The 27,901-nt window shown below is 35.7% G+C and overlaps 4 protein-coding genes across 4 annotated transcripts in view; 1 reads left to right on the plus strand and 3 right to left on the minus strand.

Moving 5' to 3' along the window:
- Positions 1-2,246, minus strand: part of tws (protein phosphatase 2 regulatory subunit tws) — a 99,032-nt gene extending 96,786 nt beyond the window's left edge. Inside the window, exon 1 of the mRNA XM_073958958.1 lies at positions 2,141-2,246. The gene's annotated coding sequence lies outside the window, so the exon portion shown is untranslated. The remainder of the gene's footprint in view (positions 1-2,140) is intronic.
- Positions 2,247-9,356: 7,110 nt separating this feature from the next.
- LOC141389323 (uncharacterized) lies at positions 9,357-10,711 on the minus strand. The gene is made up of 3 exons (XM_073960680.1): positions 10,366-10,711; positions 10,217-10,307; positions 9,357-9,382 (listed from the first exon to the last, which is right to left on the minus strand). Exons 1-3 carry the CDS (start codon positions 10,579-10,581, stop codon positions 9,357-9,359), a joined length of 333 nt encoding a protein of 110 aa, XP_073816781.1. The 5' UTR covers positions 10,582-10,711.
- Positions 10,712-12,672: 1,961 nt separating this feature from the next.
- Positions 12,673-27,901, minus strand: part of TAF1B (TATA box-binding protein-associated factor RNA polymerase I subunit B) — a 30,214-nt gene continuing 14,985 nt past the window's right edge. The window contains exons 4-6 of the mRNA XM_073958959.1: positions 15,943-16,386; positions 14,705-15,877; positions 12,673-13,447 (exon numbers count right to left, since the gene is read on the minus strand). Coding sequence (XP_073815060.1) covers positions 12,758-13,447; positions 14,705-15,877; positions 15,943-16,386 — 2,307 coding nt within the window. The 3' untranslated portion in view covers positions 12,673-12,757. The remainder of the gene's footprint in view (positions 13,448-14,704; positions 15,878-15,942; positions 16,387-27,901) is intronic.
- Positions 24,188-24,656, plus strand: LOC141388742 (uncharacterized). Its single transcript, XM_073958960.1, has 2 exons — positions 24,188-24,377; positions 24,437-24,656. The coding sequence occupies exons 1-2, from the start codon at positions 24,239-24,241 to the stop codon at positions 24,538-24,540; spliced, it is 243 nt and encodes an 80-aa protein (XP_073815061.1). The 5' UTR covers positions 24,188-24,238; the 3' UTR covers positions 24,541-24,656.

Raw genomic sequence — 27,901 nt, forward strand, 5'->3', positions numbered from 1 at the left:
CGATATAGCCATGTCCGTCCGTCTGTCCGTCTGTGGAAATCACTCTAGCGTCCGAACGGATTGACGTAGGTGGATGAAATTTTGGGAAAATCTATTATTTGTACGTAGGACTTTTGGTATTGAAAGCGGGCTATGTAGGTCCACGCTTTCGTATAGCCCCCATACAAAATGACGCGTGACGCGTTGTCGTTTTAAGGAATTTTTAAGATATTTGTCCCATTTTACCACCGAATTGGTTGTAATTTGGTATTTTGTGTCTCCAGAGGCCAAACAACATTCCTATCAAAGTTGGTTTATATAGGTCCACGTTTTGGTATAGCCTCCATATAACGCCCCATATAAAGTACGCGTCATTTTAATATATTTTGAATGTATTAGTCCCATTTGACCACAGAATCGGTTGCAAATTTGTATTTTGTGTTTCCAGAGGCTAAGAAACATTTCTACCATAAAATGTTTATATAGGTCCACGTTTTGATATAGCCCCCATAGGACGATATCTCCCGATTTTCGGTATTTTGAAGGTTTTGGCCTCATTATCACACCGAGATGGCTGAAATTTGGTATTTAGTCTTCGTTGGGGGTATAAAACTCCCCACCCCCAGGAATTTGTAGGTATAGCTCCGCGCCATCGTATAGCCCCCATAGAACGGTAACTTCCGATTTTCGGTATTTTGAAGGTTGTGGCCACATTAATCCACCGAAATGGCTGAAATTTGTGGTGGAGGGTATAAAAAATTCGGCCCGACCGAACTTAACGCTTTTCCCCACTTGTTTTTTTAAAGTACGCTTTTAGAGAATAAGGAATTTATGCCTATATTTTGTAATTCTAAAAATGTGATTTTGTTTTGTTGTCTGGCTGGATAATCGAACCCGGACCTTCATAATGCAAAGCGAGCATGCTTACCACTGCACCACCGAGTCATCAGATAGAAAAATGTCCCATATTTGTTCAAAAGTGTTGAATTCTTAAATAAATATAAACAATCGCCTTTTAAGTGACTCATACGTCACTGCATACGCGATAAACGATAATCAAAATAATGCTATATGCATTGTTTGTGTAATTCACCACCGATGGTATTTTATCTTCCTTGGCGTGTCTCCGGAGTAACGTCTTAGGCGAGGGAGCGAGAAACTCACTTCCAAATGCTGGGAATGCAGGGAATTAACCTAGGCAATATGGGTATCGTTTTAGTAATTTTAAAAGGTAATTTATTTTCTAATAATAATTTATTAAATTATGATACATCAACAAATAAAAAATTGCCAAAAATAAGTGTTTTTACGAAGCCGTGGAATTTAGACTTTCTGGACAGGTGCAAAAGTCTGCTGCGCCAACGAAAATTCTTCAAAATTTTAAGTTTTTTTCGCGAACGAAAGTTCTCTTCATAAGCTTTATTACGACACCCATATCGATCAAGTAAGAATAGAAAAATGTCAAAACCCATTGCTCGGGCCGTATAGACTTCCCCCGGAAAAGCTGTATATCGTTGTGATCAGGATCCTAAAGACTACCTATGAGAGGTACCCCCTAAACGAGACGTAAGACCTTCGATGTTTTATTCAATCGTTGAGGGGTTTTTTGCTCTCATCTTATGTTGCACTTTGTTTGGGGCAAAATAACCGCCAAAAATTAATTTATTTACGCCTTTCTTTTCAAGTCCTTCATTTCTTTATAAGAAAAAAAATTAGCAACTTCCTCGTTTGTTTTTGTTGCATTTTATTTATCATTTGCATTCTATTGCTCTTTTTATTTATTTTCTTTTACTTCTGCTATTGGCAAATTAAGCATAAATTTATTTAATTTTTTTATTGCTTTTTCTTCTTAATTGCTTAACAGCTGCTTCTGTAACATTCAAAGCATGACATACCCCCAGGGAAACCAACAACAAACAAAAACATAACGACAACAAAACCAACTCAGTAATGAATGTTGTTGTTGCTGTTGGTATTGTTGCAGTCACACTCACTGTATGCAATTTTCTTTTTGCAAGAGCAATATGTTGTGGTCGCATGTGGTTGGTGTTGTTGTTTTTAATGGATTTCACAGCACAGAGAAACAACAACGTTATGTTTGTTGCTGTTTATGTTTATTTCTTCCCTACTTGTTATGTTTTATTTCTAAATTTTCTCATACACTACACGACGACGATACGATTCGCGTAAATTATTCTTCGCCAAACTGCAACTTTTCTCTTATTAGCAACGACAACGACGATGTTATTCGTTTGAAATTTCGTTGAAAACTGAATTATAAATTTATTTTTTGTATAAAAACAACAATACGACGTGTTGCGTTTAATTCGGCGGGTGCCTTTGTGTGTACGAATGTGTGTGATGTTGTTGTCTTTCAATGTGCGAATGTGCGCCGAAACTCGAACAGCCAGCCGCCAAGCAAGCACTCATGCCCCACTCCCACTGGTACACTTGATTGGTTCTCGGAGAATAAAGCTGTGCGAGGTAAAAGACCCCTTAGAAATTTGGGGATGAGTCGGACTATGTGTGAGAATGAGAGATTCCAAGAGAGTAAACGAATATGTGGGGGGTCAAACATATGTTTATCACAACATTGGGGTAGTCAGGCAATTAATTTTGCAATAAATTTGTGATTTAGATGATGTAATTGTACGAGAGATGCAAATTTAATTACATCCATTAATGGACAATAGAATTAAAAGATGATGATAAATGTCTTCTATTCAAAGATCAAGTATTTTATTTCAATCAATCAAATATGGCCAACAAAATGGCTTTAACAAGAAAATAGGTAATACAGTGAGTCACAGTCAAAAGTATTAACTTTACATTTATTTCATTAAAAATGCGAATGCTAAGTGTTAATTAATGAAAGTGATTTTATTCTTTTTTATAGTTCTACATTAGTGTCTTAACTTAAAATTAATAAAATAAAATTAGCAAAATTCAAGTAAATTTAGATAAAACAAATTATTAAACAGCATCGATTTCTACCTCACAGTGAAAGGTATTCACCTAATAATACTTACAATATTATAACGGTTAAGAGTTATTCTTGTGTTGAAATTACAACACAATTTTACAACATTCCTGCAAAGTGCGAAAATGGATTTAAATAACTATTTTTCGTTTGATACTTTTGTATACAGTAGTTTTGACTTAGCTGCCAAAACTAGTTTTGCACGTATTTTGTGGCAGCAAAGCGTATTTCGCACATATCTTTAATATTTTTAGCTGCCAAAAAGTGGCAGTTATCCGTTTCGCTCACCTGCCAAAGAATTGGCTCTTCATGTAATATTCAGCTTCTGATTTCTTGATATCCGAAAACTAATTGGAGAGGAATAGTGAAAAAATAGAAACATATAATCAAAAAGCTTATTTTGAATCAGCTGAAATAACCAAAATGGAATTAAATAACAATTATTATCGTAATATTTGTTTCCACATCTGTCGTTCAATTTCTGTTTCAAAGAAAGTGATGTTAACTTTTTTTTTTGTATTATTGCAACAACCTGCAGGTGACACAATAAATATGCCTTGAACCTGCACATGTGATATGAAGGAAGTCTTCCCTGTCCCTTCTGCGATGTTTGTGGAATAATTAATAATTATTATTAATTATTAAAAGTTCGTAGAAAGAGTTCCCACGACTAAAAAAGCCTAACTAATTTTTTCCATAATATCATAGGTTGTCTACAGTAAAACAGTTTTCTTCTGTACAAAAGAACCCTGTGCATGAGTTAGCTGTCGCATGACGTGATTTTAGTTTTGGCTGGTAAATACAAATTTCTCAGTGAAAATGCGTTAGTTTTTCCAAATATTATTGGTAGTTAAATAAAATTCGCACTTAGAAGATTAGCAGTTAAAAGTATAATTTGCATTGAAAATTTGACAAAAATGCAAATATTTTAGTTTTTTGGCAGGAAAATCAAATTCGCACTAAAACGATTGGCAGCAAAATCAAAACTACTGTAATACTATTTTATGCATTAATTAGCGGGGGCATGTATATTTATGGATTTTAAGGAATTTTTCAAAGCACGGGAATGATATTTAAATATTAAATTTTGAAAGATTCATTTGTCCTTTCATTGTTTTAAATAACTACAGCCTTGACTTTGAAATTGGTCTATTTGGATATAGCTCCCAAATACTATTTAACATATTCAGAGTGGTGTATGGTATCATATAGTCGGGCCCGGTCGACATGACCCTTTCCTTATTGACTATTTATTTTTCCTCTGCATTTCTACTTCTTCTTTATGGTTCCATGTTGTATTTGATGGTTTGTTTAAAAATGATAAATTTATTTAATAATTATCATAGATTGAATAATCTCGAATTTACATTAATTATACGCACGGTAATGATGGAAACGTGAGTATTCTTGGATTTAAATGTGCAAATCTTATTTTTTATAAAATTTAAAATAATTAAATACAGACTAAAAAGATTAACATACACATACTATTAATTTGGAAATTATAACATATATAACGGAAAATATACTTACCACGGGAATGACGAAATTTGTGGAACATGCACAAAAAACACTGAAGACTTCAACAGCTCTAACACGACTGACTACTTTTTTCACTTCTGTCTATCACCTTTAAAACTAAGGGGAATTGTCGTTACTTTGACAGATTACTTATAAACAAAAACCGGTTTAAAGCATTTTTTCTTAATATTATATTATTCTTATATTATTCTTATATATTCGACTAAAATGTCTCAAAAACATAATTTAAAAAATAAAATTATATTTATGAAATCAAAATTGACTTGGTTCATTCTTCTAGAATAACTCGGCGTACTTCATTTATATAATATTGTTACGGAATTAGACTTAACTAATGTCCGTGTAGACGTTGTTTTATTCCCCGATACGATTTGTACCAAATAAAACAGGGTTCGTTTTAGATTACGTTTCTACAATGCTTTATTTACTTTATTACACTTATTCAGAACCGACTTTAATTACAAAGCACACAGCAAGTCTCTAGTTAGCACGCAGCTATTCTTTAACCGATCTGTTCAGTTCAACGCTTAAAACACAACTACTCGTCATTGCCAGTTCCCCTATATTTATATCCCAAAGTCTCCCTGTTCTAGAGTCCTCCAGAACACATATGGCAACATCTCGAATCTGTGCAGCGAACACACAGACGCACATTCGCACTAAGCGAACAACCATACTCACATACATACATGGGGGAATACAATTGGACGACAAGCACAGTAATGACGTAACAACAACAAACAAGTGCAAAGAAGTAACAAACTAAACAATAATTACATGATTATGGCAAAACAAAATAAAAGCACATTAATGAAAGGTAAAGTAACATCTAGAATAATGAAGAGAGTTCTACATGGTAGTTGTTGTTGCTTAAATAAAGTAACTGCGTAATAAAAACTTTACGTTACAATTCAAATTTTTAAATTAACGGAAATTAAACTAAACTAACTTAAACCTATCAGTTACATTCGTAACATTGCCTCCCGTTTAAGCCTGTTCGTTCCGAATAGGCCCAGTTCCCTCTCTGTGGTATGGGCATTGGTAACACTGCCTCCCGCTTAAGCCTGTTCCTCTTGACTAGACGCAGTTCTCGTTCCGTAGTGGTGGCAACCGATTTAGTTGTACCCTCTACTGCGTCAGCTTTGGACTTCTGCTCTTCTGGACGTTGCTTTTTCTCCAGGAATCTTGACGTTATACCTTCTTTCTTTGTGGTCACCTTCCTAAGTGCCACCTGGTCGTCATCGGACTTGTCCTTCCTTGTTGTACGGCCGCTTTTCGATGGACCTTTCCTCGACGCACATCTTCGCTTTCTCGTCCTCGTTGCTGGATTTTTCCGCTTTCCTACGGGCCAATTGTCGGCGGCTTCCACCTTCAGCGTACGGACATCGACAGCGATCTCGCCGGATTCTGCCTTTGGGCGATGTTTGCTTTCCTCGTTGTAGCCCACACTTATCGGTATTTCCACATTGGACCAAGTCATCACACGGTGCTTTATGTCCAGGTTGATATCGAAGGCAATCATGAAGTCTACACCAAGTATAACTTCGTCCACAATATCGGCCACTATAAAATCGAAATTTACCGATTTTCTACCCATGCTCAGCCTTTGGTAGGCCTTTCCATGCACCGTTGTAGTCTCGCCTGTGGCCGTCCGCAATTTGACTCCATTTAACGGCAATACCTTCCCTTTTACCAAATCCGGTCTAATAATGGACTTTGTTGCACCGGTGTCCAATGTCAAGGTACGCAATACACCATTGACGAAGCCTTTCACCGTTAAGTTGTGGTTCTTCTGCTGGACTATGGCTATAGAAATTGTGGGACCATCGTTTTCATTCTCTGCCAGCGGCGCCTCGTTATCGACGGAATTCATTTTATTTGATTCACCTGATATCTCTCTTTCCAGATTCTTGGCCACCGGTTGGTCGTCGCTTTTTGAAGGCTGTGAGGTGGATCTGGGCCTTGCTTGTCTCAATCTGCATTCTCGGGCCAAGTGTCCAGTTTTCCGACAGTTATAACAAGTCTTTTTCGTTCTAGCAGCCCCTCGTTTCACACGCATTAGTGCATCCTTCAGCGGGTCGACAACGGTCTGGGAATTGTTGTCCTCAACGTCCAGCCTCCTCACGTTGTAAGCTTTAGGTTTCACCAGCATCCTCGCGGTTTCTTGGGCCAGGGCAAATGACACGGTTTCTGCAAATGTTCCTATCGGTGCCGCATACGTCGCAAATTTTATCTCTGGATCACGAATACCACTTGCAAATGTCTCAATCTTTATGCGGTCCACCAATGGATGTGTCTCTCCTGGATATGCCAACTGCGCCAACCGCTCTATATCAGCCGCAAAGTCTTGTAAGGTCTCATTTGGCTTCTGGACTCTTCCCCTCAGTTCCATTCGGTAGATCTCTTGCTTGTGTTCACTACCGTACTTACGTTCAAGAGCAGCCATTATATCTCCATAGTTGTGCCTAGAAGCGGCGGGAATACTCTGTAATACGTCAGCAGCATCACCCTTCAATGCCATAAGGAGTGATACCGCCTTGTCGTTGTCGTTCCAAGAATCTCTAGCAGCCAATGTCTCGAACTGTAATTTGAACACATTTAAAGAGGTAGAGCCGTCGAACACTGGAGGCTTAATTTTTAACGTGTTATGAATAGCTCTCACTGGGCCGCCTTTGATTTCCAGTTCCGACATTTTCTTCTCAAGGTTCACAAATTTCTCATCATGGGCCAGAAATTTCTCGTCAACAGACAGAATCTTTTTATCCAACTCTTTAATTTGCACCTCCATGTTTTCTACTCTCTTTTCAATCACTATCGTGATGTTCTCGAGTTTCTCGTTAATTTTTCTAGAATTCTCTTCCAACTCCTCTTTTAAGTTTCTTGAATTTTCTTCAAACATCCTAGAATTTTCCGCCATTAAGTTTTCGGTGATTTTTCTAGAGTTCTCCTCCAACTTTTCCTCTAATTTTCTGGAATATTCTTCACTCTTTCTGGAATTTTCTGCTTTCATTTCGTCCATCATAATTCTAGAAGTTTCTTCATTCTTTCTATACATCTCTTCTAACATCTTACAGTTGTCAGATTTCATTTCCGCCATAAGCCTGGAAGTTTCTTCATTTTTCTTATTCATTTCCAGCATCATCATAGCCAGCATTGATTTCAAATCGTCACCCCTGGCAGCTACCGACGAAACTTCCTCAACGCTGGATTCGCCCTTTGCCGATAACTCGACTTCCTCCTTACCGTCGAACTCATATTCATCGATGTTCATTCCACGGCGTTCGAACTCTTCCAACCAGCGTTTTTGTAGTTCGGCCTTGTTGCCAGTAGAACACAACTCCAACTTACTTAGCTCCTTCTTCAAGTCTTCCACTCGTAGATCCTTAAACTTCATTGTAGGATGATCGTAATCCCACTTCTGACACCAATTGTTACGGAATTAGATTTAACTAATCTCCGTGTAGACGTTGTTTTATTCCCCGATACGATTTGTACCAAATAAAACAGGGTTCGTTTTAGATTACGTTTCTACAATGCTTTATTTACTTTATTACACTTATTCAGAACCGACTTTAATTACAAAGCACACAGCAAGTCTCTAGTTAGCACGCAGCTATTCTTTAACCGATCTGTTCAGTTCAACGCTTAAAACACAACTACTCGTCATTGCCAGTTCCCCTATATTTATATCCCAAAGTCTCCCTGTTCTAGAGTCCTCCAGAACACATATGGCAACATCTCGAATCTGTGCAGCGAACACATAGACGCACATTCGCACTAAGCGAACAACCATACTCACATACATACAATTGGACGACAAGCGCAGTAATGACGTAACAACAACAAACAAGTGCAAAGAAGTAACAAACTAAACAATAATTACATGATTATGGCAAAACAAAATAAAAGCACATTAATGAAAGGTAAAGTAACATCTAGAATAATGAAGAGAGTTCTACATGGTAGTTGTTGTTGCTTAAATAAAGTAACTGCGTAATAAAAACTTTACGTTACAATTCAAATTTTTAAATTAACGGAAATTAAACTAAACTAACTTAAACCTATCAGTTACATTCGTAATAATATATATTAATAAATTAATGATTATCAGTGTTTTTTTTTTGAACACAAAACGGTTGGGGACACGCACGGTAATGACGTTTTGCACCTTGCGACAAATTTGTTGGATATAAATATGCAAAATATTTTATTTTGTTTTTCGAACCTCGTTAAAGGACATTTTGTTTTACTTATTCTGTTTCAAAAAATTTAATTTTTTTTTTTCAATATTTTTAACCCTAAATGCCTCGGGACACAGAAACTAGTCTTTTCGTAATATTCACCCATATATTTTTTCGAATTAACCCCCTGTTTTTGTAACTATTTTTTGTTCGTTCGTCTATATTCGTAATAATTTGGGCATCCATAGCTCAGCCCGCAGATGACATACGGACCTAATTTTTCGTAGACGCGTTCCATATATAGTTAATAATTCCTCTTTTGAAAATCAGAGCTCTACATTTGCGCTGAAGCGAGTAAATCGATCTACAAAATTTGACAATTCGTGTGAGAACAATAAAATTTTTTACAAAAACAGGGGATTAGACCATCGTTTAAAGAATAAAGAAGGCAGAGCAGATTTCGAACTGGGTTGCCCTTTTCTTCTTTATTCATTTAGTGTTATTATGTCAGAAATTGGCGAAATTGGCTCGGCCTTCTTTATTCTTTTATTTTTATTATGTCAGAAATAAATCAGGGCGAAAAAGCTTAAAAAATAAAAAATTCATAAGATAGAAGGAATAAAAAATAGTATCTTGAAAACGAAAATTATTAATTAATTTTTTTTTAAATAAAATTAAAGATTAAATGAAACAGAAGTAACTGAAAAATAGCAAAAAGAACTAGTTAATCCGTGGTTTTTGCTGCTGTTGTGCATTTGAAGGTGTATGCTGTTCTTCTTGCTGCTGATGTTGTGCAGTTGTTGAACAATAGGTCTGTCTGGTTACCCTAAAATTTGTAACAATTTGTACAAATGCTGGAAGTCGTCTGATCACACAAAAACGAGCAATTCGAGAGAGACATTTTAACAGTTCTTTCACTGAGTGTTTGCAAATTCTTGCTGGACAAATTTCTTCTAGCAAACATTTGCAACTCTTCTTCTTCCTGAAAACGATCAATCATCTGTTTTTAATTTTTCGTTGATTTATGTTTGTGAAAATGAAAAACAATTTTATTGTGGAACTAGCAAAGCTTAATTGTATTGTGTTTTAAAGAACAAATTTGCAAAGTGCAAAAATCATTTGTTAGTTCATTTTCTTTTTTATTTTTAATAAAATACAACATGTTTGCTTCCATTGGTTTCTTTATTGGCGGACAAATTGTTCTGTTTTGGCAAGTCAGCTGATTGCTTGCTGGTTTTTGCTCGGAAGGTGCCTGTTTACTTTTTATAATTTTCTACCAAAAGAGAATAAAAACTCCTTACTATCTGAGAAAGTTTTTGCTGGACAATTCTTGATGGGAATGTAACCAGACAGACCTAATGTCGTTGTTGAAGTGATACAAAGTGCTGCTGCTGATATTGAGGTTGTTTACAACCATCTACAATATAGAGTGGTTGGTCACTCCTTCTTCCTCCCCTGTGTCTATTGTTCCTTCTGTTCTGTTGCGGTGGTTGTTGTTGTCTTCTTCCTCTGTTGTTTCTATAGTTCCTTCTGCCTCTGCCCGTTCTATTTGAGTTTATCAAAAACGAAGCGATTTTATCCAAAAAGGTTGATTCGAGATGCATAATGTTAAAGTACATGGTTTTCTGAAAGAAAAGGAAATTAAAAAGCATTAAAATATAAACTATTAAAAAATAATTTTACCTTCAGTTGAACGATAGATAACGTTATGCCAGTAGATAACTTAGATTCTGTTTCAATGGAAGCTGCCCAAATAATATTCAGTATGCGTTGATCACAACCTGCAGCAAGATCCTCATCACGGCAAGATGAAGGTGAAAGCCTCGATTCTCCACAACCTGCAAGACATGTACTTTCATTTGAAGGTGCAGCAGGATCTTCACGTAACGATAACGTCATGGCAGTAGAAAACTTAGATTCTGCTTCAATGGGAGCTGCCCAAACAATATTCGGCTGCAGCAGGGTTCTCAGCACCGAATCTACTGCAAGTTGAAGGTGAAAGCTTCGATTCTCCACAACCTGCAGGACATGTACCTTCATTTGAAAATTGTGTAAAATAATAATTAAAAGTAATAGTGACCCGAAATAAATTCCACGATGTAAAAATATAAAAATTGCATTCTGGTATTGGTATACATATATTTCTAATTTTTAAGAAACAGCCACTTTTTGTTTATTTTTTACTCATTTTATTGAAAAAATCATTAGTACATATGTGGTTTTGATTAGTTTTATTGCAAAATGTTTCATTAAAGTTCGTTTTATGTCACAAAAAATAATCATTTCGACAGCAAATGGGCAAAAACTCGCAAGATTCCACTCGATAGTGTATTCGACAACGGATCCCGTAATCCAAATACTAAAAATATCGACCGAAATAACTCGATCACGTATGCGAGAATTAGGGCCCTGTATTAGCCAGGCTTGCACTATATTATACTAGTCTTTATCGGCGTTGCCCTGATAGAGGAAAAAATCGGGGCATAGAACACAATTTGTTGCACTTTTCTTTGAAATATACTCCGTAAATTTTCTATAGTATTCAAATCCATATATAGTATTCAAATGATCATTAGCAGAAAAAATCCCCATGCTGAGGTGAACTTAAAAGTACAAGGTACACAAATAGAAAGAGTGAGAACCTTTAAATATCTTGGGATGTTAATAAACGACAAATGGGATCCCTCGAAAGAAATAAAAAGTCGAATAGAGAAGGCGCGAGATGCTTTCTGTAAATATAGTAAAACCCTGAAAAGTCATGACATAAATATAACAACAAAAATACGTTTCATAAAATGTTATGTTTGGTCGGTGCTGTTATATGGAACAGAAGTTTGGACGCTCAAATCCTCTGATGAAAGAAAATTGGAATCCTTTAAAATATGGATTTACCGGCGAGTACTAAAAATACCATGGACTGCGAAAATTTCTAATGACGAAGTACTAAGAAGGATGAATATAAGCCGGCAATTAATAACAACTATAAAAAGGCGCAAAATAGCGTATCTGGGACATGTATTAAGGAACAACAAATACATAATTTTACAAGCAATTCTGAAGGGAAAAATTGAAGGAAGGCCAGCTAGAGGAAGGAAAGAAACATCCTGGCTCAAAAATATCATGGACTGGACAGGTTATACCAACGAAACCGACCTGCTGAATGCTGCAAAACACAGAGAGCTGACAACCATTATACAATAAGATAATAATTAAAATGCGATAAATATTGAAAAAAGATGTATTGTACGATCACTTATATCCGGATAACGGATGAGTAAATAAAGAAGAAGATTCAAATCCAGGGATTGGGAGGTGTTTGAATCACTTTTGAATAGTTATATAGCATTTTCGAAAAAATGTTTGATTTGTGCTTGTGGTCATTATTTTGCTAAATTTGGAATGTTGCCCCAATCCCGTTTTTTCAGCGAAGACCGCGCTCTCTACATACACGCCTATTGTAAAGTGGTTGTCTTCGGGCCAACTGAATTTTCTCCACCCCATCCTTCTTGCTTAAACCAGCTTCATTCTTCCCCGAGTGTAGATCATTTTCTTAGAAATGATATATGTACATTAAAGTGACCCAAAAAAACACATTTTTTGGTATTCCTACCCCCAATTTTTTTATTTGATCCTAAACCTTTTATGAAATTTTAATGCAATCGGTTAATGTTAACCCGTGCCAACCTAGCGATCTTTGTTCCATAGTAATTTGTATGGAATTTTTGTCAAATTCAATCAGCTATTAATTTAATTGTAAAAACGTATAAATTTTAATACGGAAGTAGAAAATTTTATTACTAAATTTGCTGTGGGCAACCCAACCGAAGTTGGGTTGCTATCCATAATCGAGCCCTAATATACACAACATTATATAATATAAATGGCGGCTAAGTGGCTGAGATAAAGACCTTGGCGCATACGGCATAAATCACAACCGAAATATCTACTAGATAACCAGTCTTTTTTTGCAATAAGAAAAACATTAAGTTGTAACAAGTACTTGAATGCATTTGTAATTTTATTGTAACAAAATTCATGACAAAACGTAAAAACAAATAAAAATAAATAAACTAATTTACCAAATTTCACGATGGCCAGATATTACATTCTGATAATCCTTTATCGGGTGTTTATAATTTAAAAATACACAATCTTTGATCGTGTCCAACTCCTCGATGCCTAAGCAAAACATCATTTCCAATACCAATAATTGTTCGTACACCTTGGACCAGTCCATACCCAGCGTTTGGGCACAAGTCTCCACCAACCACATGCATGATACGGGTATTTTTTCTTTCAACTGAGACATTTGTGTTTTACTCAACAATCGAATATTGCCGAATATCATCCAATAGTCCATATTGGAAATGTTAAACTTAAGAATTTCGGTTTCGCCTCTTTCTGTCTCCGAAACAAATTCACTTTTAATATGAATGTCTGACGCTGCAGATGATGTTATTGAATCGGCTGATGGTGATTGGGGTCGTGATGTAGCTGCTTCAACGTTCTCTTCCTGCTCACTGGTTGTGTTATTTGCAGTGGGTTTCTTGTAATACAGTGGCTCCTCGTCTTCTATGTCAGCAAAAATATCAATTATTCCTAAATTTCTGCGTGGTGATGTCAGATTATTTTCCCCGGGTAATGGATCCATATTATTTTCGCTAAACACATCATGTGAACTTCGTACATCGGAAATGTTGTGTGCGTTTCCGCCCGAAACATTTAATTTGATGTTGGGTAAATTGTATTGAAGATTTGATGTTAGCTGAAAGAGATTCAAAATGGATATAAATTTAAATCATTTTTTTACAAAAGTAATTGTGAGGAGGAATGCATACTTTTAAGTGTTATTTGTAATGTAAGCCAACTAACTAATTAAATATTAAAACGACATGTTTTTCCATAGTTTATGGTTATTCGATAAAGGCAATGCCGTATAGTACTTTTCTACAAATCTCATCAGTTACCTTTGTTCCTGGTTCAACGCCGTACTGTTGTGTGTTCCCGGTAAAACTTTTGAGTGTTTTTATACATTCCTATAAATTAAAAATGGCCGAACTCCAATAGATAACCCAGCAAAAATTATTTGAAGTTGTTCTATGTGAAGTTGTTCCGTTGTTCACATTTTGGCAATGTCCGATTTCAATGCATTTCATAAAATATGAAGGCCTGATCCTAAACCGAAAAATTTTAGGTGGAAAGTTTTATACCCCCAAGGAAGACTTAATACCAAATTTCAGTCATTATTGATATAATATTGAGGCTACACATTCAAAATACCGAAAATCGGGAGGTACCGTTCTATGGGGGCTATATGAAGACGTGGACCTATACGGACAAATTTCAGGTGGAACGTTTTATACTCCCAAAGAAGACTTTATACAAAATGTCAACCATTTAAGTGTTATGTTGAGGCCACAACCTTCAAGATATCGGAATTCGTGAGGTAACGTTCTATGGGGGCTTTATGAAGACGTGGACTCATGCGGACAAATTTCAGGTGTAAAGTTTCATACCCCTAACGGAACTTAATACCACATTTCAGCCATTTCGGTGGGATTTTTAGACCACAAAGCCTTGTATATATTTTTGCATATGGTTTTGCATATGCTCATTTTATGCAAATATGTAAAAATATGCACGATATGCAAAAATGTCTGGGCCTAATTCGTTTTATTTTGTGATAAAACGAGTTTTCAGATTTTCTCTACGACCATCCTAACCATATATGCATTTGCATATGATTCCGCTGTATAATTATTATTTATTACGTTCCAACACTTAGGACCATTATTATACGTTTTCTTTTGCTATTGGATGGATTTAAAAACACAAAATAAACCAATTTGGAGGCATTAAAAATATAAGTTTCAATATAAAAGTTAATGGCAAAAAGGTCCTCCATGAAATTTAATGGCCATTTTTCACTTTAAGTGAACCGGAACGCTAAAAACTGTTCGTAAACTCCAAACTTTAAACAAAAGAAGACTTATAATAATGGGTATGAGCATTTCACGCTTACCTGATTGGCTCCTTCTGCTTCACTCTGTGTCATCATTCCCTGTGCTGCTAGTCGTCTATTATTGAATTTTTCTACTTTGAGCCTATAATATTCCTCATCATAATCATCCAACTTTCTTTTCCAAACCAAATCATCTGTAGCCACTTCCACTTCATTCTTGACCTTATTCTTCCAATCGTCATCAGTTATGTCAAAGCAAGCCTTTTGTGTACGTTGAAGGCGAAATATTCTTTTTGGAACTTTAAAAATACCAATACGTTCACGATTTTTATTGCTTTCCAAGCAGTTAACTCGCAGTTCTTTGTGGTGATGTTGAAAATATTGTATTAATGGCTTAACTTCTAGATATGAATTAATATCACATTGCGTATGATCGGTACGCATAAAATGGGGTATATGAAATCGTTTTGAATTGCCAGAGGGGGAGACACAATTGGACGTGGATATATAGTTGTCGTAGTGCAGTAAAATTGTCTTAAAGTATGAATGGGCTGGAGTAAATGTCGGTTTAAATTCCATTTTATGTTCAGTTGTAAAATCGGATGATTCCGGATTTGCCGCATCAATGGATTCTTTATAACTATCCGCAAAGGATTGAAAAAGTTTTTTGAAACTATCCATTTGTTGCCTGCGTATGGGATGTTCTTGTTTTTCGTTGAACAATTGTTTCTGTTCTTCTTTTAGGCGCATGTCCTCTTCCATTTCATTTAGTATTAGATCAGTATTTTGGCTTTGCTTGAATTGCTTTGAAAAGTTGAGGTTAAAACGGGATATAATGATTTTACGCATTTCTATAAATTGCACCCATTCCTCCCAAACAAAGAGTAATGGGCGTTTCTGTCGATTTTCATGATTGAGTTCTTGAATTTTTAAATTAAGTTTTTTCGCCGACTTTGACATGCGATTTTCTTTCTGGCCATCAAGGCCAAAAAGCAATTTCATAATGAAAACTATATATGCCATGGCCCTGGGCTCGTAGCCGGGATAGGTACCGCTGCTGCGTATACCAAACTGTGGTGGCAGAAAATTAATTAAACGCTCAGCATAAATTCGTATATCTTGGGGCAAAGATAATTCCGTTACATATCTTTGCACCAAGGAAATCATATCCGGTGTCTGGAAACGTTTTATGCCAATATTCTTGGCAAGCAAAGAAGTATGATTTCGAAATTCCTGTAGAGGAAACACAAGCAGTATTATTAACACGTTCATTATACAAATACATAAAAATAACTTACACTCTCATTGAACTTGTCTGGAAATTTATAAAAATCAATTTTCTTAAACAGTTCTTCACCAATTGCTGCAATATTTTCGGGAAAATATTGTAAAACTTTTTTCCGTCCCAAATGACCTTCTTGTATGAAACGCAAGAGATCTGTCAATTGTATATCATCTCCAATTAGGTTTAATGCCATACCCAAGATGGTAAGAATTTGTTTAATATTCATTACCATCACTTTGTATTCCAGAAGTTTAAGTTCCGATACCTTTGGCTGTTTATGACATTCCAGGACACCTTCATTATCCATTTCATGTCGTTTCAAATGCTTTACGGACATTTTTTTCTTCAGAAATTTTCTTGCTTTCACATTGAAATTGATTTTTATGGCCTTATTACTGTTTGCCGACGTTGAGCTGACCGAAGTGGCCGAGGAATAAATGGATTCATTGAGTTTTCGCTGAAACGAAATAAAAATATATTGCAAAATAAGATGAAAATGTTAAGCATAGTATTATTATGTATGTTTTTTTCAGAAAGTGTCTATAGAACACCCTTTTCTTATGGAAAGATTTATAGAAGAATATTTTCAGAAAGAAAGGGTCTATAGAAGAACCCTTTCTTTCAGAAAAGGTCTATAGAAGAATATTTTCAGAAAGAAAGGGTCTATAGAAGAACCCTTTCTTTCAGAAAAGGTCTATAGAAGAACCCTTTCTTTCAGAAAAGGTCTATAGAAGAACCCTTTCTTTCAGAAAAGGTCTATAGAAGCACCCTTTCTTTTAGAAAGGGTATATAAAAGCACCATTTCTTTCAGAAAGGGTCTATAAAAGCACCCTTTCTTTCAGAAAGGATTTATAGAATTACCCTTTTCTTTGGGAAAGGATTTATAGAAGTACCCTTTTCTTTGGGAAAGGATTTATAGAAGTACCCTTTCTTTCAGAAAGGTTCTATAGAAGCACCCTTTTCTTTTGGAAAGGATTTATAGAAGTACCCTTTCTTTCAGAAAGGGTCTATAAAAGCACCCTTTCTTTCAGAAAGTATTTATAGAAGCACCTTTACTTTCAGAAAGTGTATATAGAAGCACCTTTCTTTCGGAAAGGGTCTACAGAAGCACCCTTTTCTTTTGAAAAAAAATTATAAAAGTACCCTTTCTTTTAGAAAAGGTCTATTGAATAACCCTTCCCTTTTGGAAAGGATTTATAGAAGTACCCTTTCTTTCAGAAAGGGTTTATAGAAAAACCTTTCTTTCAGAAAGGGTCTATATAGGAGAACCTTTCTTTTAGAAAGGGTCTATAGAAGAACCTTTACTTTTAGAAAGGTTCTATAGAACACAATTTTCTTTTGGAAAGGATTTAGAGAAGTATCCTTTTTTTCAAAAAGGGTTTAAAGAAGTATCCTTTTTTCAGAAAGGGTTTATAGAAGAACCCTTTCTTTCAGAAATGGTCTATAGAAGAACCATTTCTTTTAGAAAGGGTCTATAGAAGAACCTTTTCTTTTAGAAAGGGTCTATAGAAGAACCCTTTCTTTCAGAAAAGGTCTATAGAAGCACCCTTTCTCTCAGAAAGGGTCTATAGAAGCACCCTTTCAGAAATGGTTTATAGAAGTACACTTTTCTTTTGGAAAGAATTTATATAAGTACTCTTTCTTTCAGAAAGGTTCCATAGAAGCATCCTTTTCTTTTGGAAAGGTTTTATAGAAGTACCCTTTCTTTCAGAAAGGATTTATAGAAGTACCCTTTCTTTCAGAAAGGAATTATAGAAGTAACCTTTGTTTTAGAAAGGGTCTACAGAAGCACCTTTACTTTCAGAGAGGGTATATAGAAGCAGTCTTTCTTTCAGAAAGGGTCTATAGAAGAACCCTTTCTTTTAGAAAGGGTCTATAGAAGAACCTTTTATTTTAGAAAGGGTCTACAGAAGCACCATTTATTTTAGAAAGGGTCTACAGAAGCACCATTTCTTTTAGAATGGGTCTATAGAAGCACCATTTTCTTTTGGAAAAGATATATAGAAGTAACCTTTCTTTCAGAAAGGGTCTATAGAAGAACCCTTTCTTTTAGAAAGGGTCTATAGAAGCACCCTTTCTTTCAAAAAAAGTCCAAAGTAGAGCTGACAAACAATCGATGGCACTATCGATAATATCGATTCTTTTTTAAAAAAATCAATATCGATAGATAGTTTTGTCTATCAATATTATCGGATTGAAAGTCCCTAGCCTAAAATCTATTGAAAATAATAGAAATTACGCGGCTTTTCGGTTTTGTGGATATGAGAAAGTAAGTCAGTAGTCACATGTACAAATTTTTCGGTAAAATAAATTGTATTTGTATGTATTTTTATTAAATAAAAGCAATTGTTTTTTCTATATCTGTAAAATACTTGTGCAAAATGTCAACAAAACCATAGACATTTCCGCCATTTTCATTTCCAAATTAATAGTGATGACAAGTCAACGATAATAGCTGTGTCTTTTTTCGTGATAATTAGTAATAATTATTACTAATGTTGCAGATTTTGACAGTTGTATAAAGCAAAAGTTGCTGAAAAAAGTGTTTCAACAACATTTATTAAGTAAAAAGACACACCTATTAAGTGTGTCTGCGTACTCGATAATTTGCAATAATTATTACAAATTATTACTGAATGTTGTTTTTTTACACAAATGTTCAGTAAAAGAGAATGAATTGAGAAATTTGTTTTGAAATTTTTATTACTGAGAACTTTAATTTTTACTGAAAGAATTTTGTTCAGTAACATTTTGTATTTGTAGCTTTAGGCAATTGTCAAAAGTTTAAAATATTCAAATATCATAATCGTAAATATTAATCAAATTGAAAATTTTTACTGAATGTTTTTTTTTACTTTTTTAATTTTTCCTTTGAAAGAGTATAAAATGTTTTACTCTCTAAAAAGAACTTACTGAGTAATATTTACTGAGAAAGTACAAGGACAGACCTAATATTGATAGCAATCAATTTTTTGAAATGAAATATGGAATATATGTATCTAATGTTGGAAATATTGTTACGAATGTAACTGATAGGTTTAAGTTAGTTTAGTTTAATTTCCGTTAATTTAAAAATTTGAATTGTAACGTAAAGTTTTTATTACGCAGTTACTCTATTTAAGCAACAACAATTATCATGTAGAATTATCTTCATTATTCTAGATGTTCTTTACCTTTCATTAATGTGCTTTTATTTTGTTTGCCATAGTCATGTAATTATTGTTTAGTTTGTCACTTCTTTTCTTACATTCATTTGTTGTTGTAGTTACGTCATTGATCATCCCCCATGTATGTATGTGAGTATGGTTGTTCGCTTAGTGCGAATGTGCGTCTGTGTGTTCGTTGTACAGATTCGAGGTGTTGCCATATGCTCTAGATATTTCTAGACCAAGGAGATTTTGGGTATAAATAGAGTTACGAATGGCAACATTGAGTAGTTGTGTTTTAAGCGTTGAACTGAACAGATAGCTGCGTGCTAACTAGAGACTTGCTTTGTGCTTAGTAATTAAAGTCGGTTACGAATAAGTGTAATAAAGTAAATAAAGCATTGTAGAAACGTAATCTAAAACGAACCCTGTTTTATTTGGTACAAATCGTATCGGGGAATAAAACAACGTCTACACGGAGATTAGTTAAATCTAATTCCGTAACAATTGGTGTCAGCAGTGAGATTACGATCATCCTACAATGAAGTTTAAGGATCTACGAGTGGAAGACTTGAAGAAGGAGCTAAGTAAGTTGGAGTTGTGTTCTACTGGCAATAAGGCCGAACTACAAAAACGCTTGTTGGAAGAGTTCGAGCGCCGTGGAATGAACATCGATGAATATGAGTTCGACGGTAAGGAAGAAGTCGAGTTACCGGCAAAGGGCGAATCCACTGTTGAGGAAGTTTCATCGGTAGCTGCCAGGGGTGACGATTTGAAATCAATGCTGGCTATGATGATGCTGGAAATGAAATCTCACAACAGTAAAATGATGGAGAAATTAGATGCTAAAATGGAAGAAAATTCCAGAAAGAGCGAAGAAACTTCCAGACTTGTGATGGAAATGAAAGCAGAAAATTGTCGAATGGTTGAAGAAAATTCCAGTAAAATGATGGAGAAATTAGATGCTAAAATGGAAGAAAATTCGAGAAAGAGTGAAGAATATTCCAGAAAATTGGAGGAAAGATTTGTCAAATTCGACGACAAATTAGAGGAAAAGTTAGAAGAGAACTCTAGAAAAATCGCTAAGGGCATGGAAGAGAAATTAGAGGTAAATTCTAGAACGATTAACGAGAAACTCGAGAACATCACGATGGTGATTGAAAAGAGAGTAGAAAACGTGGAGGTACAAATTAAAGAGTTGGATAAAAAGATTTTGTCTGTTGACGAGAAATTTCTGGCTCAAGATGAGAAGATTCTGGGCATAGAGAGGAAAATGTCGGAACTGGAAATCAAAGGTGGCCCAGTGAGAGCTATTCATAACACGATAAAAATCAAGCCTCCAGTGTTCGACGGCTCAACCTCTTTAAATGTGTTCAAATTACAGTTCGAGACATTGGCTGCTAGAGATTCTTGGAACGACAACGACAAGGCGGTATCACTCCTTATGGCATTGAAGGGTGATGCTGCTGACGTATTACAGAGTATTCCCGCCGCTTCTAGGAACAACTATGGAGATATAATGGCTGCTCTTGAACGTAAGTACGGTAGTGAACACAAGCAAGAGATCTACCGAATGGAACTGAGGGGAAGAGTGCAGAAGCCAAATGAGACCTTACAAGACTTTGCGGCTGATATAGAGCGGTTGGCGCAGTTGGCATATCCAGGAGAGACACATCCATTGGTGGACCGCATAAAGATTGAGACATTTGCAAGTGGTATTCGTGATCCAGAGATAAAATTTGCGACGTATGCGGCACCGATAGGAACATTTGCAGAAACCGTGTCATTTGCCCTGGCCCAAGAAACCGCGAGGATGCTGGTGAAACCTACAGCCTACAACGTGAGGAGGCTGCAAGTTGAGGACAACAATTCCCAGACCGTTGTCGATCCGCTAAAGGATGCACTAATGCGTGTGAAACGAGGGGCTGGTAAAACGAGAAAGACTTGCTACAACTGTCGTAAAGCTGGACACATTGCACGAGAATGCATATTGCAACGACCAAGGCTCAGATCCACCTCACCGCCTTCAAAAAGCGACGACCAACAGGTGGCCAAGAATCTGGAAAGAGAGACATCAGGTGAATCAAATAAAATGAATTCCGTCGATCATGAGGCGCCGCTGGCAGAGGATGAAAACGATGGTCCCACAATTTCTATAGCCATAGTCCAGCAGGAGAATCACAACCTAACGGTTAAAGGCTTCGTCAATGGTGTATTGCGTACCTTGACATTGGACACCGGTGCAACAAAGTCCATTATTAGACCGGATTTGGTAAAAGGGAAGGTATTGCCGTTAAATGGAGTCAAATTGCGGACGGCCACAGGCGAGACTACAACGGTGCATGGAAAGGCCTACCAAAGGCTGAGCATGGGTAGAAAATCTGTAAATTTCGATTTTATAGTGGCCGATATTATGGACGAAGTTATACTTGGTGTAGACTTCATGATTGCCTTCGATATCAACCTGGACATAAAGCACCGTGTGATGACATGGTCCAATGTGGAAATACCGATAAGTGTGGGCTACAACGAGAAAAGCAAACATCGCCCAAAGGCAGAATCCGGCGAGATCGCTGTCGATGTCCGTACGCTGAAGGTGGAAGCCGCCGACAATTGGCCTGTAGGAAAGCGGAAAAATCCAGCAACGAGGACGAAAAAGCGAATATGTACGTCGAGGAAAGGTCCATCGAAAAGCAGACGTACAGCAAGGAAGGAAACGTCCGATGAAGACCAGGTGACACTTAGGAAGGTGACCACGAAGAAAGAAGGTATAGCGTCGCGATTCCTGGAGAGAAAGCAACGTCGTCCAGAAGAGCAAGAGTCCAAAGCTGACGCAGTAGAGGGTACATCTAAATTGGTTGCCACCACTACGGAACGAGAATTGCGTCTAGTCAGGAGGAACAGGCTTAAGCGGGAGGCAGTGTTACCAATGCCCATACCACAGAGAGGGAACTGTGCCTATTCGGGACGAACAGGCTTAAGCGGGAGGCAATGTTACGAATGTAACTGATAGGTTTAAGTTAGTTTAGTTTAATTTCCGTTAATTTAAAAATTTGAATTGTAACGTAAAGTTTTTATTACGCAGTTACTCTATTTAAGCAACAGCAATTATCATGTAGAATTATCTTCATTATTCTAGATGTTCTTTACCTTTCATTAATGTGCTTTTATTTTGTTTGCCATAGTCATGTAATTATTGTTTAGTTTGTCACTTCTTTTCTTACATTCATTTGTTGTTGTAGTTACGTCATTGATCATCCCCCATGTATGTATGTGAGTATGGTTGTTCGCTTAGTGCGAATGTGCGTCTGTGTGTTCGTTGTACAGATTCGAGGTGTTGCCATATGCTCTAGATATTTCTAGACCAAGGAGATTTTGGGTATAAATAGAGTTACGAATGGCAACATTGAGTAGTTGTGTTTTAAGCTTTGAACTGAACAGATAGCTGCGTGCTAACTAGAGACTTGCTTTGTGCTTAGTAATTAAAGTCGGTTCTGAATAAGTGTAATAAAGTAAATAAAGCATTGTAGAAACGTAATCTAAAACGAACCCTGTTTTATTTGGTACAAATCGTATCGGGGAATAAAACAACGTCTACACGGAGATTAGTTAAATCTAATTCCGTAACAATATCGATAGTTTGCCAGCTCTATTCTGAAAAATCACCCTTTCTTTCAGAAAGGGTATATAGAAGAACCCTTTTCTTTTTAAAAGGGTCTTTAGGAGAACCCTTTTCTTTTTAAAAGGGTCTTTAGAAGAAACGTTTTCTTTTTAAAAGGGTCTTTAGAAGAACCGTTTTCTTTTTAAAAGGGTCTTTAGAAGAACCCTTTTCTTTTTAAAAGGGTTTTTAGAAGAACCCTTTTCTTTTTAAAAGGGTCTTTAGAAGCACCCTTTCTTCAGAAAGGGTCTATAGAAGCACCCTTTTCTTCTTGAAAGGGTCTTTATAAGCACCCTTTTTTCTTGAAAGGGTCTTTATAAGCACCCTTTTCTTCTTGAAAGGGTCTTTATAAGCACCGTTTCATCAGAAAGGGTCTATAGAAGCACCCTTTCATCAGAAAGGGTCTACAGAAGCACCATTTCTTCAGAAAGGGTCTTTAGAAGCACCCTTTCTTCAGAAAGGGTCTTTAGAAGCACCCTTTCTTCAGAAAGGGTCTTTAGAAGCACCCTTTCTTCAGAAAGGGTCTATAGAAGCACCCTTTCTTTTAGAAAGGATCTATAGAAGCACCCTTTCAGATATGGTTTATAGAAGCACCCTTTTCTTTTGGAAAGGATTTATAGAAGTACCATTTCTATCAGAAACAACATTTTCTTTTACAAAGAATCTATAGAAGCACCCTTTCTTCCAGAAAGTGTCTATAGAAGCACCCTTTCTTCCAGAAAGTGTCTATAGAAGCACCCTTTCTTCCAGAAAGTGTCTATAGAAGCACCCTTTCTTCCAGAAAGTGTCTATAGAAGCACCCTTTCTTCCAGAAAGTGTCTATAGAAGCACCCTTTCTTTCAGAAAAGGTCTATAGAATCACGCTTTCTTTCAGTAAGGATCTATAGAAGCACCCTTTTCTTTTGGAAAGGATTTATAGAAGTACCCTTTCTGTCAGAAAGGGTCTATAAAAACACAATTTTCTTTTGGAAAGGATCTATAGAAGCACCCTCTCTTTTGGAAAGGATATTTTGAAACACCCTCTCTTTTGGAAAGGGTCTATAGAAGCACCCTTTCTTTTGGAAAGGGTCTGTAGAAGAACCCTTTTTTGGGGGGGTGGCATGTATATGCTGTCGTGTGTGACTCAGACTCTGATCTTGTATATTTAGAGTTCGAATTTAAGAATTTACGACCGGATCGGCTGTAGTAAGCAATTTAAACTCTTACTGAAATTCTCTGAAGTGAACATAAATAATGTTGCATCCAAAAAAGATGTTAAAACAAGTTGTTGTGTTATCTTCTTTAAATTAAAAAATGCAGTATTAATCACATGCAATGTCCTTGTAGATTTAAGTATTTGCTTAAGTTTAACATTGAAAAATGATTAATGAGTATATTTTTCTAGGACAATGATGATAAGCGCATGAAATAAAGGTCCAAATAGGTTTTGTATATAAGGCCCAACATTTTACCAATTCATCAACAGTTTTAACATTAACTTTCAAAACACCAAAAGCAGTTCTAAAATGCGCACATTTGTCATTGTACTTTTTGCAGTCATTGGTTGTGTGGTTTTTTCATCCAATGCCGCTAAATTGCCAGAAAGTGCTGAAGAACATTCTAATGTAAATGAGATAACAACGGATGATATACCTCAAGCATATGGTAAGTATTACTTGTACAAACAGAACAAATTATTTAAAAGTTAAAATGTTGTATTTCAGATGAAGATCTACCTCAAATTCCGAACCAGGGATTTAATAAACCTCAACGACGCACACTCTTCCTATTGTTACCTCTACTATTTCCCGATCAATTTTATTTCTAATAAGTATGACTTGGATTGCTTATAACATTTTATATTCAACACAATGATGCATTTTAACAAGAATATGTGAAACAATATCTGTAATTTTTTAAAATAAAATACATATCTAAATTTAACTTTAAATGTGATGCAGTCGAAATAGCTTATAACGTCATCGTTTATAACAACATATGGATTATAACGACGAAATCCAAAAGTTACAAATGTATGTTCATTAAGATAAATTAGTATTTAACTAGCGGAGGCATAAACCTTCCTGTTAACACTTTTGTAATAGAGCGTTAACAGAGCGCTGGCAATATTTTTAAAAATTTTATTAACTCAGGGCAGTAATATGGCAATATTTTTAATGTTTTTTTTTAAAGATATTATTAACTCAGGGATAGCTGTCTCAATAAGGTTTCCAATGATACCCATGTTGTCCTGGCTGAATTGTCCTTATAGGAGCAATGAGCATACACTATAGCCTACCACATGTACCTTGCCTGAAATTATCGAATCCTAACGGCTGGATTTTTTAGGCAAAATTAATAACAAAGTGAATATTTTTTTATTACTGCTAACCTAACCTTAAAAAAAAACATTGACCCTTATTACGGTTGGCGTTGTCGTAGGCGTTCAAGTGTCGTAGGCGTTGTCGTAGTCAATCACCCTTATTACGGTTGGCGTAGTCGTAGACGTTCAAGTGACGTAGACGTTGTCGTAGGCGTAGACGTTGGCGTAGTCGTAAGATACATTTTTATATGATGAACAATTATATACAACGAAATTTTTTGTCTTTTATAGCATTTTATATCCTTAAAAAATCGAAAGAGATACATTTGTAATTCCCAGAACGCATTTCTTGGTTTAAATACAACATTTATTTTTTTGATACGACAAATCGGTATTACGTATGGCGTAACACGACAAATTGGTATTACGTATGGCGTTGAAATACGAGGAAAGAGTCGTGACCGATTTTGTAAACGACAGCATATAAAAATAAAAACAAATTAATTTCAAAAGAATTTTTTGGCAATGATTATTAGAATATATTGGAAAATAACTATAATAAATACAAATATTACTACTTTGATTCATTTGCATAAGATAAATTTCGTGTCTTTATCAGATGACAAACTTTCTATTGAAAATCTGTTAGAGTCCTCATATAACGATTGATGCAATGTAAATTTCTTAGTTCTTGCTCAAAAGATGATTTCAAACAAATAGTTTTACAATTAAAAAATATATTTTTTTTAAATTTTGTATGAGAAAAAAAAAATGTCGTTGTCGTAAATGTTACGTGGTACCAAAAAATATTCCTACGACAACGACTACGCCAACCACCACAAAAACGTCTACGCCAAACACTTATTTTGATTGTAAAAACTATAGGGTTAGTTTTTCTTCTGAATTAAAAGTTTAAAAATGATCTACTAATAATTCTAATTATGTTTGTTACAAAAAGAATTCTTTAAAAATTGAAATTTTTGCTTTTTTGTTCAAAAACATACATAATACCAATTAGACGTTACGACACGTCAGCTAGCAATTTTGGATACGACAACGCCAACCGTAATAAGGGTGAATAATTTTTGGTATTATGTAAAATTTTCGACTATGTCTGTTTTGTAATAGATTGCAAAAATACAGGGTGTTGAAGATTATTAATATTTTCGACTATTACACGCCACCCTGTTATAGAAAAGAAAACAAAAAATAGAGTCAGTTAAAATAAAAAAAAACTATTATTTATTAATAAACCATAAAAATGTTATGTGTGGGTTATTTTATATCCGACGATGAGGATGAATATACTCCGAACGATTTAAAAGTAAGACGAAAACAGTTACGACAAGAATCAAACATATTTTCCATGACTGATACTCAGTTACTGTTGCTGAAATCCATTTCTGTGAGGGGTATTTGTGACTAGTGTGCAGGGATCCTGGTTCACTTGGACCTGTTGCTCATTTCCATGAGTGATACCTATGCTTACAGGGGTTATTGTGCGGGGATCCTGATTCACTACGACCTGCGGCTCTTTTGCATGAGACCTGCTTACGCTTTGGGGAGTAACTGTGCAGGGATCGTGGTTTTCTAAATCTTCATGGATTATACATGCTTCAAACAGTTCTTCCTCAGTGGTTGTTTCTCGAAGCGTTGAAGGCTGCTGGATTCCAATTGACTGATTGCCCGCGTTTACAATTGTATCAAATTGTAACAAGCTTAATGCTGCTTCTTCCGTGTCTGTTAGTATGTACTGCTTGAAGGATCCTCCACGTGTAGCACGACATTCCGCCTTATTGGGAACTAACTTCTTCCTTAACATGAATTTGTAGTCAGCCCAGACTTTCATCCAACCCTCACCTGTTCGTACTGGCTGTCCTAATATGTTGAGTTTCGTACTAATTTTATTCCACTCTTCTTTCACGCTAATTTTTTTATTCCATTGCTGAACCCATGGTAGAATAAAGTAAAGGTAGGCCACAGCTAACAGCTGATTACAATTTTTTTCTTTTTATGGCCTAATCTGTCAAAAGCAGGGTTGACATTTTGTACTGTTTTTGACATTATGCAATCATAAAGGTAGAAAACAAGGGCAAAATAAAATTGTTGATTTTTTAGCAAAACTTACGAATGAACAATTTATCAAATATCGATATTAATTTAAATTTGTTCCAAAAGTATGGGAATGTAAAAATTACAATTTTTGTAAAAATGCTGCTGACATTTATCTGCAAATCGGATACCAGCAATCACGATGTCAGATTAGCCAAACTTGTCAAGTAGAAAATAAGTGAATGACATTTTTTCACTGTCATAAGTTTGGGAAGAACTTTTGCTATTTTTGGAACACTTTTCCAACAAGAATATTCTGGAGCCTAGCTAAAGAAATGTTTTTACACTATATGGCACTTTTAACATATAAAAAGTGAAGCTTTAAGTTCCATATGTTTTTGTAATACGGGATAGCTATGCAGGTACATCTACCATTATTATTGTACCATGCCATTTGACGTTTTAAGCCACGGCTGCAGGGTGGCATTTCTCAGTGATTTTCATACCTGGCCTACCTCTACTTTATTGTACCCTGGCTGAACCTCTGGCCAAATTTGGATTGTTCTGCAAAATCTGGACCATTGTGTCAAACTGCTTTTTTGTGGTGACTTTTGTTCTAAAACATGTGCAATATTATAAAATTTATACGAATATATAATCTTTTTGTTATATAGACACATACCTTTTGTTTAAATCCATTTTATTTGCTCGTTTTTATTAACGTTTTAAGAAATTTGTCTGTTGTCGTCAACAAAATCTCTAACGACTAATTTCACAGCGTTTCTCGTAATAAAACGCCTCTCGTGGTAGCAAA

This window comes from Musca autumnalis, unplaced genomic scaffold, assembly GCF_047663935.1.
Source record: "Musca autumnalis isolate F117 unplaced genomic scaffold, ASM4766393v1 scaffold_1, whole genome shotgun sequence".
NCBI lineage: Eukaryota > Metazoa > Arthropoda > Insecta > Diptera > Muscidae > Musca > Musca autumnalis.